Raw genomic sequence first — 20,080 nt, forward strand, 5'->3', positions numbered from 1 at the left:
CCTTGTTCCTTTCGTCTCTGCTGTTCACTTCAAACACGCTCCATACTAACGCAATGCTCTCGTATTAGACGCTTGCTCGATCACCTGCTCGTTTGCTGTCACAATGTACCTTACACAAATCCGAAACATTTGTTGCGGCTCCGAGTCACGACGAGGGGCAAGTTTTGGTTTCCAAGGGTGTTTTTATTCCTCTTCAACGTCTCTCCCATACAGAGCCGCCTTTTTCACGCCCGCACGCCTTTTTCACATGTCCGCACTGATCGCGGTGGTGCTTTTACGGGCAGTCGGAGAAATCAACGCCAACAAAAAAAAAATTACATCCAGCCTAGTTAAGACCATACCAAAGACTATAAAAATGGGACCCATTGCCTCCCTGCGTGTGTGACGATCATTGGGACTTAAAAAAAAAAAAAAAAAAAAAAAAAAATTTTTTTAAAAATTGGGTGCGTATTATACATGGGTACAGGCTTTTTTCCAGCATCAACATGCCGTTTTTAGGGTGCGTATTATACATGGGGGCGCATTATACACGGAAAAAAATGGTATATATCAAATAACTATAACATAAATAAAGAGTTTATCGAATAATCTGTGTCACTCCAAATCATTAAATCTCCCGACTTCGGAAGTCAGTCAATGGAACTCATTGTCGGTGAGGCTCCAATTATTCCACAGCCATAGTGCGCCCTCATGCGGTTTAAAGTGAAGTGATCAATTATACTAGTAAGTAAATTGTTCATGATCAAGTAAGAATTTGAAAAAATTCACACACAAGTCAAAGTCAAGTCAAAGTCAGCTTTATTGTCAATCTCTTCACATGTCAAGACACACAAAGAAACCGAAATTACGTTTTCTCTATCCCACGGTGACGAGACATATTACACGATAGACATACAAGTAAACGACACAATATAAAAACAAGAAGGCACAAACAATAAATAATAAGAACGATGAATAAATAATAAATAAACAGATAACACAATAAATGTGTGCATACAACAGACAGTAAGCATAGCGCAAAAGTACAGGACGCTACGCAGAAAGGGGAAGCGAGTTCAGGATCCTAACAGCCTGGAGTATGAAGCTGTTGTTGAGTCTGGTGGTGCGAGAGCGCAGGCTCCTATACCTCTTTCCAGAGGGCAGAAGATCAAACAAAGAGTGAGCGGGGTGACTCACATCACTCACAATCCTGGTTGCCTTGCGGGTGAGATGGGAGATGTAAATGTCTTTCAAGGAGGGGAGTAAAGCTCCAATAATCTTACCAGCCGTGTTCAGTATGCGCTGCAGGGCCTTCAAGTTGTAGTCAGTGCAGCCGCCATCCAAAACAGCAATACAGCTGGAGAGGACGCTCTCAATGGTGCCACGGTAAAATGTAGTCATGACGGCCGGAGGAGCGCTCGCTCGCCTGAGTTTCCGCAGGAAGTACAGGCGGCGCTGGGCCTTCTTCGCCAGTGATGCGGTGTTGGTGGACCAGGAGAGATCCTCACTGATGTGCACCCCCAGGAACCTGGCGCTGCTCACTCTCTCCACCACACCACCGTCGATGGTCAGCGGCAGGTGTTGGGCGTGACCCTTCCGGAAGTCAACAACAACCTCCTTGGTCTTGTCGACGTTCAGCAGGAGGTTGTTGTCCCTGAACCACGTGGTCAGAAGGTCAACCTCCAGCCTGTACTGAGTCTCGTCTCCCTTGGTGATGAGACCCACCAGAGTCGTGTCGTCAGCAAACTTCACTATGCGGTTGTTGCTGTGGGTTGCAATGCAGTCATGCGTCAGGAGGCTGAAGAGTAGCGGACTGAGCACGCAGCCTTGGGGGGCCCCTGTGCTCAGCGTGATGCTGGCGGAGATCTTGTCGCCAACACGTACCACCTGTGGCCTCTGACAGAGGAAGTCCAGTAGCCAGTTGCAGAGGTAGGTACTGGGGCCCAGCTTGTCAAGTTTGCTGATGAGACGTTGTGGCACAATGGTGTTGAAGGCAGAACTGAAGTCCACAAACAGCAATCTCACATACAAGTCCCTTCTCTCCAGGTGGGTGAGGGCCGAGTGGAGGGCAGAGCAGATGGCATCCTCAGAGGACCGCTTGGCTCGGTACGCAAACTGGAAGGGGTCAATGGCGGGGGGGAGAACGGAACGGATGTGCTCCATGACAAGCCGCTCAAAGCACTTCATGATGATGGGCGTAAGTGCCACGGGGCGGTAGTCATTGAAGCAGGACGGAGCAGGCTTCTTTGGCACAGGTACGATGATGGCCGCTTTGAAACACGACGGGACGATGGTCTGGTGCAGGGAAGTGTTAAAGATGTCTCTGAAGACATCCGTCAGCTCACCAGCGCAGTCCTCCAGCGCTCGACCCGGGATGTTGTCAGGGCCCGCCGCCTTACGGATGTTGATAGCGGCAAGCGCCCTCCTCACGCTGTCGGCACAGGGGCAGCTCGTGTGAAGGGGGAGTGGCCTTCAGCGGGCAAGTGCTGTTCTGAGCGTCGAAGCGAGCAAAGAAGCGTTTAAGGTCATTAAGCAGACGGACGGCCCCTTCACAGCTCTGCGGTGCGGGCTTGTAGTCCGTGATGGTCTGAATGCCCTGCCAAAGGCTCCGTGCGTCCCTGCTGTCCTTGAAGTGGGCGATAATTTTGCAAGAGAACGCCCTCTTTGCTTCTTTGATGCCCCGGGACAGGTCGGCCCTCGCAGTCCTTAAGCCAGCCTCATCCCCCGCTTTAAAGGCTTTGTCCCTGGCCCTCAGCAGCCTGAAGACAGCCCCCGTCAGCCATGGCTTCCGGTTAGCCCGAGTGACGATGGATTTTGAGTGAGTCACATCATCAATGCACTTCCTGATGTAGAAGGAAACAGAGTCAGTATACTCCTCAATGTCTGTCCGATCGTCGCAAGTGGCAGCCCTCCCAAACATGTCCCAGTCAGTAGAGCCAAAGCAGTCACGAAGCGCATCAGAGGCACCCTCAGGCCACACCCGTACCCGCTTTCGAACCGGTCTGGATGCTCTCACCATTTGTCTGTATGCGGGCAAAAGCATAACAGTGATATGGTCAGAAAGGCCAAGATGGGGGAGGGTGGCGGCTTTGAAAGCTCCTTTATGCGAAGAGTAGACCAGGTCCAGGAAGCTGGCGCCACGCGTAGGAAAATTAACAGCCTGGTACAGCCTGGTACAGTTTACTAAGAGCCGCAATCCTGTCGCCTTCGATGTTGGAAGGCGGGATGTAAACCGCGACCAGTAGAATTGCGGTAAATTCCCCTGGCAGGTAAAAAGGACGGCACTTAATGATCACAAACTCCGCCAGTGGCGAGCTGTGCTTGCATACCACTACAGAGTCCTGGCACCATTCGTCACGGATGTAGACGCATATTCCACCTCCACGAGATTTTCCCCCTTGTACAATGGCCCGGTCCGCCCAATAGCACGCTAGCCGCTCCAGATGTACGGCAGAGTCCGGAATGTTGACGGTCAACCAAGTCTCAGTGAACACGAGCACACAGCAGTCACGCACTGTCCGGTTTGTAGATCGCAGCAAGTCGCTCCTGAGTATAAATTGCCCCCCCACCCCAATTATGGAAAACAAAAACGCCACTTATAGTCCAAAATATACGGTAATACAATTTGTTCAGGGCTGGCGGGCCGGATGAAAAGGCCCCGTGGGCCGGATGTGGCCCGTGGGCCATAGTTTTCCCATGTCTGTCCTAGAAGTTAATTTGCAATTGATTTAACGTTAGTATTAGAACATTATAGACATTGGTTTTATGTTAAGTTATGAACAACAACCTCTTTTTTGTTAACTTACCAAAATGTACTCGTAGTGAACCGTGACGTGTTTTTACCTTCTGGAATTGTTTTGCCCTGAATCGCACGGTCAAAATGATGACCTGTCAGACATGCATGCCATTTACTTTTTGATAGTAGTATATGATTACTGATTACATACTGATTATTTGTGGCAATACTAAATTCTTCATAGTTAAAACCAGACCAGACGTTTGCAGCTAGAATAGTCATTTACCACATTAACAGTGTATTCCTGATTAGTTTAATGCTATCCGAATTAAAAATAAATGTGCGTTTGTCCATTCATCTATTTTCTGTACCGCTTAGTCCCCACGGGGGTCGCGGGCGTGCTGGAGCCTATCCCAGCGTCATCGGGCAGTAGGCGGGGGACATCCTGAACCGGTTGCCAGCCAATCGCAGGGCACACAGAGACGAACAACCATTTGCACTCGCACTCACACCTAGGGACAATTTGGAGTGCTCAATCAGCCTACCAAGCATGTTTTTGGGATGTGGGAGGAAACCGGAGTGCCCAGAGAAAACCCACGCGGGCCCGGCGAGAACATGCAAACTCCACACAGGGAGGCCCGGAGGTGTAATCGAACCTGCACCCTCCTAACTGTGAGGCGGACGTGCTACCCAGTGCCTCACCGAGCCGCCTGTGCGTTTGTGTTTCACATAATGATAATCACATATACAGTAATCCCTCGTTTATCGCGGATAATTGGTTCCAAAAACCACCTGCGATAAGTGAAATCCGCGAAGTACGGTCACTCTCTCATCTGTACTTTTTTTAAAACCATTTTTTTAAATACAGTGGAGCCTTGATTTACGACCAGAATCCGTTCCAGAAGGCTGTTCGAGAAGTGAATGGTTCGAATTCCAAATCATGTTTTCCCATTACAAATAATGGAAAGAAAAATAATCTGTTCCAAGCAAAAAACCCCTGACTTTTTTAAGCATCTTTTCATTTGCGCATTTTTGTCTGATCGCGCAACTGCAATGCGTCGCCGACCGCGGAACTGCACCGCGCTGGTGGCATTATTGTGACAGAGCCGTCGCTGAAATCTAGAAAATATTTTTAAAGTCCTGATGTACTTTCCAAAATTTAAGTGGACCTCAGTGCGCAGGGAGCTTAATTTGGTCCGATCGTGCAACCACAGCGCGCCGGGCACTCACTGTCTCATTGCTTTAGGAGCGTCTTTGTGTTTTAGGATGGCTTTACTGCTACCACTTGCTTCCTTTTGAGGCATGATTAGAGTTGATGCAATCCTCAGAGTAACGACAATGTAATAACGAACGGAGTCAGTTGGCATACGGGTCTTCTCAGCAAATGTCGCGAGGTTCGACAACTGAATTTCGCCGATTTATTCGAGAACCGGGACGTTTGAAAACTGAGGCTCCACTGTATTGAAAATATAAATATTATACGTGTGTGCGTGTAACATTTAACAAGAAATACTGGGCAGGCTAACGTGTTAGCGGAAAGATGCTAATTCGGGATCGTGCTCACACACGAAAACAGACCTCTAAAGGAATTTAAATGAACATTTGGAGCAATATACTACATTGTCCTAAAAGTTAGACACATGTGAACGTTCATTTCTCTTGTTAGGAGACCCTCTTACGTCGTCAATGACTCTGTACCACTGTAATCGACATATGCACACGAACGTAAAACAGGAAGTGGTTTCGCCTGAAAACGGCCTTCAAAATAAATCACCCTACCTCAAATCAAAGCACGGCTGAATAATATAAATAAAATGGAGAATTCTTAACACATATTGTAAATGTTTTTCGAACAACTTTTATTATTTTTTAATCACAATGTACAACTGTACGTACTGTAAATATGTTTTGAGAACTCTTTTATTATAAAAAAAATCTATAACAAGGTACAACACTGTAAATATGTTTTTAGAACTCTTATTATTATGATTTTTTTTTTTATAAAAAGGTACAAGTGTACGCACTGCAATTGGCCACTCCTTGCGTTCTGCTGGCGTGTGGGCAAGTTTTGTGCCATAATTCCTCAATTTAGAAGCTTTATTTTGCCTTTTTTTTTTCTAATTGGAAAAAAATCTGCGAAGTAGTGAAACCGCGATAAACGAACCACGATGTAGCGAGGGATTACTGTACGCATATGAATTGCGGTAATTCTTGCTTTATTGAACCTGTTCAAAAACTTGAAAAGGATTCTCACACAGCCTGTTCAGTCTCCTACCCTGATAAAAGTAATAGCTTTTTTGTGTTTTGACGGTGTGATGTGTGTCATATTTGTAAACGTCAGTGAATAAATCGAAATCGCAGTTTCTGGCAAAAGAATTGCAATTCAAATTAGGGCTGAACGATTTTAGGAAAACCATGACTTTCACCTTTTATTTGTAATCAGTTGTTTGTTTGAATCTTCTTTCCCCTGTAGGTTAGTAACACACAACTGACTTCAGAGGCTTTGAAGACCCTCCTGACAGCTACGGGTTACCATGGAAACACGCTGACCAGAGTACGCTTATCTGCAGCCAAACCGAATTTTGAAGTTGGATCGTCCAGTTCAATAAAGTTATCATTTGGGAAAAATACTCCTCAGCCAGGTATTGTGGGTATAAAACAAATTGCCTTGCAAACACATTAGCATAGTTTCTTTTACCATCACACTCGTGCAGGTCTTTGGTTATTTGTCCAAAGTGATCCTTCTCTGTCACCAATCAAAAACAGTGTGTCGATACACATTTTACATAGTGTACTGTACCACGTAGTTAGTATGTAGAGAACAGCATGAGTCCATTTTATTTCTGCAGCCCTCAATCATAAAGTCTCAAAAAGCCAAAGTCCACAGTTGACAAGCACAAACATGTGAGTGATTACTTTACAAATATTGACTCATGCTAAACATTGGAAATGTGTTTTCTTTAGATCACTTTTGTAGCAAGTACTCCCCTGCTGGTCATAGCTACAGTGGGAGGTTATAAAATTGAAATTATTTTTGTTATCTTACGTCAGGCTTGGGCAACTTCAGTCCTCAAGGAATGAGTGTGTGAGTATTCTGGATTGTTTCATGTTTCCCATCTTCTCACACCCGATTCCAATGATCAGCTCCTCAGCAAGCTCTACAGAACCTGGATAACAATCATGATGATTTGAATCAGGTCTGTTGGAGCAGGGAGACACATAAAACATCCAGAATACCGGCCCTCGTACACCGGTGTGGCCCACCATGATTTATGGCGTACATCAACCGAGAGGAGGGGCCGTTAAGTGTAAATAATATTACCGTTTTTTTTCCATGTATAATGCGCCCCAATATATAATACGCACCCTAAAAATGGCATGTTGATGCTGGAAAAAAGCCTGTACCCATGTATAGTACGCACCCAAATTTTTTATTTTTTTATTTTTCTTCCCAAGTCCCAATGATCGTTGACCACACGCAGGGAGGCAATGGGTCCCATTTTTATAGACTTTGGTATGGTCTTAACTAGGCTAGATGTATTTTTTTTTTGTTGGCGTTGATTTCTCCAACTGCCCGTAAAGGCACCACCGCGATCAGTGCGGACATGTGAAAAAACCGTGCGGACATGTGAAAAAGGCGGCTCTGTATGGGAGAGAAGTTGAAGAGGAATAAAAACACCCTTGGAAACCAAAACTTGCCCCTCGTCGTGACTCGGAGCCGCAACAAATGTTTCGGATTTGTGTAGGGTACATTGTGACAGCAAACGAGCAGGTGATCGAGCAAGCGTCTGATACGAGAGCATTGCGTTCGTATGGAGCGTGTTTGAAGTGAACAGCAGAGACGAAAGGAACAAGGCAAAGTGTTGTGAAATAAAATATTACCTGTAATACGCATTTTGTTATTTGCTGATTGAAACTGCTAATTAAACTGTGAATTGAAACTAATAGGAAGAAAACAACTCTCGCGCTTTATATAGCTGACGTGTCTTGCGCATCTGTTCTGCGCATCGTATCCATAGTGCGCATGCAGTGATACTGCCTCCGTATAACGTCCGGTCCGCGATGGAGATTAAAAAACAAACAATATTTGACAATAACACACCATCAAGGATTGCACCATCGCATCAAACGATATGTCGTCAATTATGAATTTTACTGACTGTGTTGGGCAGGATGGCTGAATGCGATGCGCGATTGACAACAAACAAGAAGAAAGGTGATTTCAAGTTTTATTTCGAGGGAGATTTGTCATGTCTCGTCCCCAGTTTTGCTATGTGTCTAGGTTGCCATAGTTTCTGTCCGCGTCGCCCCTCCCTTCCTGTGTCACCTCAATCGATGTAACATGTTTTGTATTTCAGTCCTGTCTGCCCCTCGCTCACCGTCGGATCATTGCATGTGTTACTGTCATGATGTCTGTTTGGTTTCTGTTCCTGTCTTTGGTAATGTCACCCTGTCTTTTTGTTCCACGACTTTGTCGGTCTTTCCTGTTGTTGGTTTTGTTGTACCATGATTTTCTTAAAAAAAAAATTGTACCCATGTATAATGCGCACCCCAGATTTTAGGACAATAAATTAAATTTTGCGCATTATACACGGAAAAAAACGGTACTCATAAATACGAAAAATATGACATGACTGATATTATAAATATGTAATACTCTATATGAAAATGCTTACGTTTGTTTATACAGGAGAGTGCTGAATTTTCATTTTAATGTTTGAGCTCTGAACATTCATTCACCTTTCGGAACCGCTTATCCTTATGAGGGCCGTGGGCCTGTTAGAGCTTACCCCAGTCTCTTTGGGTGGAGGCAGGGCACCCTCTGAACTGGTCGCCAGCCAATTGCAGGGCACACATAGACAAACAACCATTCGCAATCACACCAACGGACAATTTAGAGTGCTCAGTCAGCCTACTATGCATGTTTGGAATGTGGAAGGAAACCGGAGCACCCGGAGGAAATACAGGCATGGGAAGAACATGCAAACTCCACGCAGGAAGGCCAAGCCAGAATCGAACCCTGGTCCTCTGAACTGTGAGGTAGACGTGCTAACCAGTACCAGTACTGGTGCATAGACACAAACAACAGTCAGGACCCGTCCCCCCCACCCGAAGGCGGAGGGAGGCTACCCTCTCGTTCACCCGGGTAAACCCCAATGTGCAGGTGCCCTAGCCGGGGGGCAACAAGTATGCCCACAGCTGCTCGACGCCTCTCACCGTGTGCAACTCCAGAGTGGAAGAGAGTCCAGCAGAGAATGAAGATTTGGTTGGATTTAATGATTTCGAGTGAAGCGGAGGGTTTGATAAACTTGTTAATGCGTTATTTATGCTAGAGTTATTTCAATAACTCTTAATATGTTACGTCAGGCACGTTCTCAGTTCCTTGTTCATGTGTTTATGTAACGTTGGCATCCCGTACCTTCAGCCTGTTTCTGCCTTCCGTCTTTCTCCGTGCATAATGCGCAAAATATAATTAATTTATTGTCCTAAAATCTGGGGTGCGCATTATGCATGGGTACAACAATTTTTGAAGAAAATCTCCCTCGAAATAAAACTTGAAATCACACCTTTCTTCTTGTTTGTCAATCGCGCATCACATTCAGCCATCCTGCTCAATACAGTCAGTAAGATTCATAATTGACGACACAGTTGGCGATGGTGCAATCTTTGATGGTGTGTTATTGTCAAATATTGTTTGTTTTTTAATCTCCATCGCAGACCGGATATCATATGGAGGCCGCCATTCCAGTACTAGTTTCAAAATCGACACCTAGATGGGGCAAAATCAGGGGTGGGCAAACTTTTTGACTTGCGGGCCGAACTGGCTTTTAAATTTGGACCGGAGGGCCGAACCAGGAGCAGATGGACGTAGTGTTTGTGTGAAGTAATATAAGCGACCTGTAAAGGTCATTGCATAAAAGATTTTTGCCTTTAGTAGGTAGTAAAGCATGGATATTCCAAACAAGTTTTTTGAAAACAAATGCATTTACAGCATTAAAAAAAAAAAAATCACTAAAAACCTGCTATTAGTGATTCTCATAAAATACGAGACTGTTATTATGAATAACAGTCTCCATCACTTCAGTGCCTGCAGGTCAGATTAAGGAAAGATCTTATGAGATCACATCAAACGGCAAACATTCTGACCAAATATAACATCTTGAAGAATCGGTGAAAGCATACATCCAAATAAAGTAATCAAAACTGCAACAGGGTGAGGGGTATCTGAAAATCAGAGCAGAGTTTTAACTGACAAACACCTGGTAACAGAGGTGAGGAAACGGGAAACACTTCCTTAAAGTAAGCCTTAAGAACTTTACAGGTTAAGATTAGTCGCAAGCAGGTGGTGCATCAATGTCCTTGAGCATCCTGCATTGTTTGAAAGTGAGATTGGTCGCTAGTTTAAATCCCTGCTGTGTACAAATCATATTCAAAATGCTTTTTTTTTTTTTACAACAAACTTGAGAGCCTCCCCTTCATTTTCAGTGGGAACAGTGTTGTCGGTCTCCTTTTTTTGCTAGTGCGTCATTGTCTGGAGTAAAATTTGTTGTGCCAATTCTTAGGAGAGATCCGAGGTGTTGGTCCGTTTACCTCGATCTGTGACGGGTTGATGTTGATGTGGCTGAACGTCACGTCGCGTACGTCGAGCAAAATTGGCGACTCTTTTTTAACATTCGGCACTCACTTCTTTTCTTTGGGCCACTCATTTTAATGGAAGGATTCCAGGGGAAGGTTTGTGGGTAGCTTTAGCGTAAAACTGTATCTGAAAGCTCAGCGCGCGAATTACAAGAATGCTGTCGTCACAGCATAGAGCGCGAATGCCCCATGTCCGTACTACTGAGTACGTACACGCACTTGTGAGTGTGCACCGAGCTTTCTGACACTGCTTCCGGTAGTAAATGCGCAGGCGAGCGCGTCCCCATCTACTGGGGAAACGCAGTCATTGCAGGCAATATGAACAAACATTTTTTTTTAATAATACAATTTATTCAGGGTTGGCGGGCCGGATTAAACGGTCCCGTGGGCCGGATGTGGCCCGCGGGCCGTAGTTTGCCCACCCCTGGGCTAGATACTCGAACTCGGCGGCGGAAATTTGGATCCGATGTGCACAACGGATGCGCAAGACACGTCAGCTAGTATATAAAGAGCGAGAGTTCAGTTCTCTACCTATTAGTTTCAACAAGGAATGCGATAGTTTAATACAATCAGCAAATAACAAAATGCGTATTACAGGTAATATTTTATTTCACAACAGTTTGCCTTGTTCCTTTCTTCTCTGCTGTTCACTTCAAACACGCTCCATACGAACACAATGCTCTCGTATCAGACGCTTGCTCGATCACCTGCTCGTTTGCTCTCACAATGTACCCTACACAAATCCGAAACATTTCTTCGCTATCGAGTTTGCTACCGCATGCGCAGTGATACTGACTGGCAGAATAACATCTGGTTGTTCCCAAAGATGATCTTTTTTCTGAAATAATTTTACGTTTACAGACTTAAGAGTCAAAATTTGGGTGCGTATTATACATGGGTACAGGCTTTTTTCCGGCATTGACATGCCATTTTTAGGGTATGTATTATGCACGGGGGCGCATTATGCACGGAAAAAGACGGTATTCAATTTTTATTTTAAATTGCCTTTCAAGATGACTGTTCTTGGTGTTGGATTTTATCAAATGAATTTCCCAACAAAACTGCGACTTATACTCCGGTGCGACTAGTATGTACCGTAATTCAAGATTCAAGAGTTTTTTTTCCGGACTATAAGCCCCACCAACTAAAATTCGGGGATATTTTAGTTTTTTTCTTATATAAGCCACATCGGACTATAAGCCGCACGTGCACACGTGTTTTTTACAAAGAAAGACAGTACACAGAAAGCCTTTTTAAAGTTTTAATAACATACTTTAACATGTCTTTCTAAACATTGCCTGTGACGCAGCAGTAGTACCGCAGCAACACGGAAGTGTGCACGCGAGTTAACAAAGAAAGACTGGACACAGACAGCTTTTTTAAAGTTTTAATAACATACCTTAACATTTCTTTCCAAACACTGCCTGTGAAGCGGCAGTAATACCGCAGCAACACGGAAGTAACACAAGACTAATAGAGCTGGATTAATAAAAACATACCGGTAAAAGTCACCGAGACGAATGCATCCCGCTTCAATGGCAGAACGCGGATGAATTTAAAGACATCAAATGAGAATAATCCTTTATAAAAATTAAAATTGACTGACGCAAACGTGAGTTCTTCATATTTTTATTGAAAACAACATAGTGCTGACGCTGTACGACATCGGTTTTTTGCTTTCCAAATAAGGCGTGCGCGCTCCCGCGGCAGGGGGAACAAAATCTCCCGGGGGAACCAAATCAAGCACAACATTGTGCGGGGCATTGTGGGTCTTGTACGTGCACGCACGCAGGCAGGCGCGGGCGTGCACGCAACACCTAAATTTGTCTTCATAACAAGCAAGCAGGGCTGTGGACAGTATTCCTACGCGCATTCTCAGCAGCGCGATGAAAATAAAATCGAACGTATTTATTTTTATTGTCGGACTCGGTGGACTCGGTCAAAATCAGCACCGAGTCCAAGTCCGAGTCCGGCAAAAATGACAGAGTCCGAGTCCCCGAGTCCGAGTCCACAGGCCTGGTCAGAAGAATTGAATTTAAATGCTGATTTGATTTTTTGTTTTGCTTTATGTGACGCCAATGACCAGAACATAGCAACCCTGCATAGCAACCCTGCATAGCAACGCTGTATAGCAACGTTTTCTTGCTGTGTTTTTGCTGTTTGATAACACCGTTGTTTATTAAAAGACTGATATTAGCCAGGTTCTGGAGGTGGGGCCTTTGAAATACCGTATTTATTCTAATTATCGCCCAGGGCGATACTTAGAAAAGGTTCGTGTCCAACAGGGGGGGTGGGCGATTAATAGAGAACACTTTTTGTCCGATCTCCAAGGGGCACTGAAATGGGCGATAATATGCATATTTTCCTTATGTAGTATGCAATACCTGCATCTCACTGGTGTTCTTAACACTAGAACAGCGGCTGTTTTGATCTACCTCTAACAGCGGGGTGCGTCAATTGACGCTCCATCGATGCGACACGTTACCGTCACATGTTGCTCACGTCATGTTATCGCAATCGTCTTGTTCGAGCGCACGCCCCGATAACGTAATTGTGTGAGGGTATTGTAGCGGAGTGACGAGTATAATTGTATCATAGTTTGTGGAGAAAAACAATTTAAAAGGGACATTCAACGTGCTGTCAAATCAGTCATATTTAAACTTGCGCAATGTCGGCGGCATGCGATCGCGGAGGAAAACGTAGGTTTTGGGGGGGGGATTTTTAGCAGCATGGGCAATAATTAGAGGTATCAATGTTTTTTATTTATGTCATCGCTAACTGGGCGATTATTCGAATATGGGCAATAATTAGAGTAAATACGGTACATTGTTATTTTTTTTGTGATTTTTGCACTTTTATATACGTCATGAAGCTTGAATGTGACGCGTTGGTTAAATGCATGAAGAAATGAATCTTTGTCAATATTTGTTCCACAGGGAGATTAGCTCTGGATCCAAACACCATCAAAATGTGGACACTATCAGCAAACGACATGAATGATGATGATGATGCGGTGAGGTTCCAAGCCTAATGCCCCTTTTCCATTAGCCCGATTCCACATTTTACATTGCTTTGCTTGCCCCCAAACACCTTTCTTTCCTGTTTGTCAATCGCACATTGCATTCAGCCATCCTGCCCAACACACTTAGTCAGTAAAATTCATAATTGACGACACATCGTTTGATGCGATTATGCAATCCTTGATGGTGTGTTATTGTCAAATATGATTTGTTTTTTAATCTCCATCGCAGACCGGATATCATACGGAGGCCGCCATGACAGTATGCGCAGAACGGATGCGCAAGACACGTCAGCTATATAAAGAGCAAGAGTTCAGTTCTCTACCTATGTTTGTTGTCAATCGCGCATCGGATTCAGCCATCCTGCCCAACACACTTAGTCAGTAAAACTCATAATTGACGACACATTGTTTGATGCGATGATGCAATCCTTGATGGTGTGTTATTGTCAAATATTGTTTGTTTTTTAATCTCTATCGCAAATCGGAGATCATATGGAGGCCGCCATTACAGTATGCGCAGAACGGATGCGCAAGACACGTCAGCTATATAAAGAGCGAGAGTTCAGTTTTCTTCCTATTAGTTTCAATTCACAGTTTAATTAGCAGTTTCAATCAGCAAATAACAAAATGCGTATTACAGGTAATATTTTATTTCACAACACTTTGCCTTGTTCCTTTCTTCTCTGCTGTTCACTTCAAACACGTTCCACACGAACACAATGCTCCCGTATCAGACGCTTGCTCGATCACCTGCTCGTTTGCTTTCACAATGTACCCTACACAAATCCAAAACATTTGTTGCGGCTCCAAGTCACGACGATCGCAAGTTTTGGTTTCAAAGGGTGTTTTTATTCCTCTTCAACTTCTCTCCCATACAGAGCCGCCTTTTTTACATGTCCGCACGTCACTTTCCTCTCTTTTCATTTTAACTGATCGCGGTGGTCGGAGAAATCAACGCCAACAAAAAACATACATCCAGCCTAGTTAAGAAATCACCAGAAAGATCACCATGACAATTGTGAATAATAAATAAATAATTACCGTATTTTCCGCCCTATAAGGCGCACCTAAAAACCTAAATTTTTCTCAAAAACCAACAGTGCGCCTTATAGCCCGGTGCGACTTATATATGGACCACATTCCTAAATTTAAACTGGCCCAAAGCATTGTGTCATGAAATCAATCATAAGTGGCCCGCTGAAGACTATGAATCATGACTCAAAAAGACTATGGATCATTATTTTATGATTATAAAGTAATTGGTTTCCGTCTGAAGTTGAAATAAAAAAGATAAAATGGAGAATGATTTGATTTGGATTAAAAATCTGACATGATGCATTAATGGTGCGCCTTATAGTCCGGTGCGCCTTATATAAGGATAAAGTTTTAAAATGGGCCATTCATTGAAGGTGCGCCTTATAGGCCGGTGCGCCTTATAGGCCGGAAAATACGGTATTATATATATTATATATTAGTGATAAATAACTGGAACATCACTCAAATATTGGTGATCCCCTTGAGAGTCTCACATATTTCTTCGCTATCGAGTTTGCTACTGCACACGCAGTGATACTGACCGGCAGAATAACATCCGGTTGTTCCCAAAGATGATCTTTTTTCTGAAATAATTCTACGTTTACGAGTCAAAATTTGGGTGTGTATTATACATGGGGACAGGCTTTTTTCCAGCATCGACATGCCATTTTTAGGTTGCGTATTATACATGGGGGCGCATTATACATGGAAAAAACGGTAATCGCTTTTCCATCTGAATTCCTGGTTTTGTCCCAGCCACACAGCCGCATGCCGGCCGTTGGCAATGTAACAATACAGTATACAGGGGGTCCTCGGTTTACGACGTCGATTCATTCCTACACAGCGATGTAAACCAAATTTTGGTGCAAGTCGGAACAGTAATAAAATGATACAGTACAGTATTGACTAGAAGGAGAAAACAATTACTTACCTGTGTGGTTGGCTTGCACACTGGAAAGGGCATTGCTAGAGAGTGACGATGCAACAGTCCAAAATGGCGGAAACCATGTGAGTGGGTAACGCTGTCTTCCTCCGTCCACAGCCTCTCTCATGGTGTATTCTTCCGCCATGCGCACCAACTAGTTACCGCGCCCGTAGGACACCTTTAAGACGCTTACGATGCAAAACTTCTTAGGTCGAAAAAGGCTTTAAATATACGTGTGAGATGAAATACGAAAGAATCCATCCTTCCATCCATCCATCTTCCTCCGCTTATCCGGGGTCGGATCGCGGGGGCAGCAGCTTTAGGAGGGACTCCCAGACTTCTCTCTCCCCAGCCACTTCATCCAGTTTATCCCGAGGGATCCCAAGGCGTTCCCAGGCCAGCCGAGAGACATAGTCTCTCCAGCGCGTCCTGGGTCGTCCACGGGGTCTCTTGCCGGTAGGACATGCCCGGAACACCTCCCCAGGAAGGCGTCCATGAGGCATCTTGATGAGATGCCCGAGCCACCTCATCTGGCTCCTCTCAACGTGGAGGAGCAGCGGTTCTACTCCGAGTCTCTCTCGGATGACCGAGCTTCTCACATTATCTCTAAGGGAGAGCCCGGACACCCTGCGGAGGAAACTCATTTCGGCCACTTGTATCCTGGATCTCGTTCTTTCGGTCACGACCCATAGCCCGTGACCATGGCTGAGGGTAGGAGCACAGATCGACCGGTAAATTGAGAGCTTTGCCTTTTGACTCAGCTCTCTCTCTTCACCACGCCAGACCGGTACAGAGTCCGCATTACTGCCGACGCTGCACCGATCCGCCTGTCGATCTCGCGCTCCATCCTGCCCTCACTCGTGAACAAGACCCCAAGATACTTGAACTCCTCCACTTGGGGCAGGATCTCATCCCCGATCCAGAGAGGGCATTCCACCCTTTTCTGACCGAGGACCATGGACTCGGATTTCGAGGTGCTGACCCTCATCCCGACCGCTTCACACTCGGCTGTGAACCGCTCCAGTGAGAGCTGGAGATCACGGCTTGAAGAAGCCAACAGCACCATGTCGTCTGCAAAAGGCAGAGACGCGATGCTGAGGTCCCCAAACCGGGCACCCTCAACGCCTCGGCTGCGCCTAGAAATTCTGTCCATAAAAGTTATGAACAGAAACGGTGACAAAGGGCAGCCTTGGCGGAGTCCAACCCTCACTGGGAACGAATCCGACTTACTGCCGGAAATGCGGACCAAACTCTGGCATCGGTGATACCCCCCCTTATCAGTTGGCTTGGCACCCCGTACTCCCGAAGCACCCTCCACAGAACCTCCCGAGGGACACTGTCAAACGCCTTCTCCAAGTCCACAAAACACATGTGGACTGGTTGAGCAAACATACCGTAATTTCTGACTATAAGTCGCTCCGGAGTATAAGTCGCACCAGCCATAAAATGCCCAGAAAAGTGAAAAAAAACATATATAAGTCGCTCCGGAGTATAAGTCTCATTTTGGGGGGCAATTTACTCCCTTTTTTGCTAGTGCGTCATAGTCTGGAGTAAAATTTGTTGTGGCAATTCTTAGGAGAGATCCGAGGTGTTGGTGCGTTTACCTCGATCTGTGACGGGTTCATGATGTTGATGTGGCTGAGCGTCACGTCGCGTACGTCGAGCCAAATTGGCCACTCTTTTTTAAACACTCGGCACTTTGTCCACCTTGCTTTTCCTTGGTCGACTCATTTTAATGGAAGGATTCCAGGGGAAGGTTTGGGGGTGGCTTTAGCGTAAAACCGTATCTGAAAGCTCAGCGCGCGAATTACAAGAATGCTGTCGTCACAGCCCATGCTCTAAATTTGGGACTGATACAAATAGAGCGCGAGTGCGTCATGTCCGTACTACTGAGTACGTACACGCACTTGTGAGTGTGCACCGAGCTTTCTGACACGGCCTCCGGTGGTAAATGCGCAGGCGAGCGGTTCCCCATCTACTGGGGAAACGCAGTCATTGCAGGCAAAATGACCCAAAACAATGTTTAATAATACAATTTATTCAGGTTTGGCGGGCCGGATTAAACGGTCCCGTGGGCCGGATGTGGCCCGCGGGCCGTAGTTTGCCCACCGATGGGCTAAACGATACGGTATGCTAACGTGACAAACACAAACGAGGAGCTGAGAATGGGCCTGACTTAACATTCAGTTATTTAAAAAAAATATTACATAAATAACACGTTTATAAAACCATCTGTCACTCCAATTCATTAAATCCATCGATCGCCCTTTGTCAACAATGCCGTGTGCCGCGCCGCAGTTCAAATTATTCCACAGGCCCATACAACGATATATAAACTATATTTTAAATAACTAACACAAACAATATTATCAAACCATTTGTGTCACTATAAAATCATTAAATCCATCGGTCAAATTTCTCGTCTTTTATCGATCGTCCTTTGTCAACAATGCCGTGTGCCCCGCCGCAGTTCAAATTATTCCACAGCCCCATACAACGATATACAAACTATACCGTTTTTTTCCGTGTATAGTGCGCCCCCATGTATAATACGCACCCTAAAAATGGCATGCTGATGCTGGAAAAAAGCTTGTACCCATGTATAATACGCACCCAATTTTTATGAATTTTTTAAATTTTTTTTTTTTTTTTAAGTCCCAATGATCGTCACACACGCAGGGAGGCAATGGGTCCCATTTTTATAGTCTTTGGTATGGTCTTAACTAGGCTGGATGTAATTTTTTTTGTTGGCGTTGATTTCTCCGACTGCCCGTAAAGGCACCACCGCGATCAGTGCGGACATGTGAAAAAGGCTGCGGACGTGAAAAAGCCGGCTCTGTATGGGAGAGACGTTGAAGAGGTATAAAAACACCCTTGGAAACCAAAACTTTCCCCTCGTCGTGACTCGGAGCCGCAACAAATGTTTCGGATTTGTGTAGGGTACATTGTGACAGCAAACGAGCAGGTGATCGAGCAAGCGTCTGATACGAGAGCATTGCGGTCGTATGGAGCGTGTTTGAAGTGAACAGCAGAGAAGAAAGGAACAAGGCAAAGTGTTGTGAAATAAAATATTACCTGTAATACGCATTTTGTTATTTGCTGATTGAAACTGCTAATTAAACTGTGAATTGAAACTAATAGGAAGAAAACAACTCTCGCTCTTTATATAGCTGACGTGTCTTGCGCATCCGTTCTGCGCATCGGATTCATAGTGCGCATGCGCAGTGATACTGCCTCCGTCTGACGTCCGGTCCGCGATGGAGATTAAAAAACAAACAATATTTGACAATAATACACCATCAAGGATTGCATCATCGCATCAAACGATGTGTCGTCAATTATGAGTTTTACTGACTAAGTGTGTTGGGCAGGATGGCTGAATGCGATGCGCGATTGACAACAAACAAGAAGAAAAGTGATTTCAAGTTTTATTTCGAGGGAGATTTGTCATGTCTCGTCCCCAGTTTTGCTATGTGTCTAGGTTGCCATAGTTTCTGTTCGCGTCGCAACTCCCTTCTTGTGTCACCTCAATCAATGTAACGTGTTTTGTATTTAAGTCCTGTCTGCCCCTCGCTCACCGTCGGATCATTGCATGTGTTACTGTCATGATGTCTGTTTGGTTTCTGTTCCTGTCTTTGGTAATGTCACCCTGTCTTTTTGTTCCACGTCTTTGTCGGTCAGTCCCGTTGTTGGTTTTGTTGTACCATGATTTTCTTAAAAAAAAATATATATAATAATAATAATAATTGTACCCATGTATAATGCCCACCCCAGATTTTAGGACAATAAATTAACGGGGCAGACAGGACTTAAATACAAAACACGTTACATTGATTGAGGTGACACAGGAAGGGAGGGGTGACGCGAACGGAGGCAGTATGACTGCGCATGCGCACTATGGATCCGATGCGCAGAACGGATGCGCAAGACACGTCAGCTATATAAAGAGCGAGAGTTGTTTTCTTCCTATTAGTTTCAATTCACAGTTTATTTAGCAGTGTCAATCAGCAAATAACAAAATGCGTATTACAGGTAATATTTTATCTCACAACACTTTGGCTTGTTCCTTTCGTCTCTGCTGTTCACTTCAAACACGCTCCATACGACCGCAATGCTCTCGTATCAGACGCCTGCTCGATCACCTGCTTGTTTGCTGTCACAACGTAACCTACACAAATCCGAAACATTTGTTGCGGCTCCGAGTCACGACGAGGGGCAAGTTTTGGTTTCTGCAAGTTTTGTAGTCCAAACAACTCCAGGATGCCATAGTGGAGAGCTCAAAATTTACCGTTGATGGATGCATCAATCCACACAACTCATTGCACCGTCCCCCAGCATCAGAACCTCAGCTCGTGACCAGAGGTGAGGGTTAAATTGACCAGAAAAATCAAGATCTTTGCCTTTCGGCTCGGCTTCTTCACCACAACAGACGCAGCACTGATCCATCTGTCGATCTCCCGCTCTATCCTGCTCTCACTCGTCAACAATATACCAAGATACTTGAACTCTTCCACTTAAGGATCTCATCCCCTCACCCTTTTCCAATTGAGGGCCATCATTTCAGATTTGGCCCAACTGCTTCACACTTAGCTGCAAACCACTCCAGTAAGAGTTGGACATCATGTATTGAAGAACCCAACAGTACCACGTCATCTGCAAAGGCAGAGATGCAATTCAAAGGGCATCAAACCGAACCCCCTCAACGCCTCAGCTGCATCTAGAAATTGCAACTAGAAAAGGCACGGTC

General features: G+C 45.0%; 1 protein-coding gene across 11 annotated transcripts in view; it reads left to right on the forward strand.

Annotated features, from left to right (window-relative positions):
- The window catches only part of ciapin1 (cytokine induced apoptosis inhibitor 1), a 144,595-nt gene that overhangs the window by 68,212 nt on the left and 56,303 nt on the right, over window positions 1-20,080 (forward strand). For all 11 annotated transcript variants that reach the window (XR_009715051.1, XR_009715050.1, XM_061284307.1 and 8 more), the window contains 2 exons: window positions 6,189-6,357; window positions 13,288-13,364. Coding sequence is in view for 9 of the 11 variants with exons in the window: in XM_061284307.1 (XP_061140291.1) it covers window positions 6,189-6,357; window positions 13,288-13,364 (246 nt within the window). In the remaining 2 variants the exon portion in view is untranslated. The remainder of the gene's footprint in view (window positions 1-6,188; window positions 6,358-13,287; window positions 13,365-20,080) is intronic.

The sequence above is a fragment of the Syngnathus typhle genome, linkage group LG7 (assembly GCF_033458585.1).
Source record: "Syngnathus typhle isolate RoL2023-S1 ecotype Sweden linkage group LG7, RoL_Styp_1.0, whole genome shotgun sequence".
NCBI classification, from domain to species: domain Eukaryota; kingdom Metazoa; phylum Chordata; class Actinopteri; order Syngnathiformes; family Syngnathidae; genus Syngnathus; species Syngnathus typhle.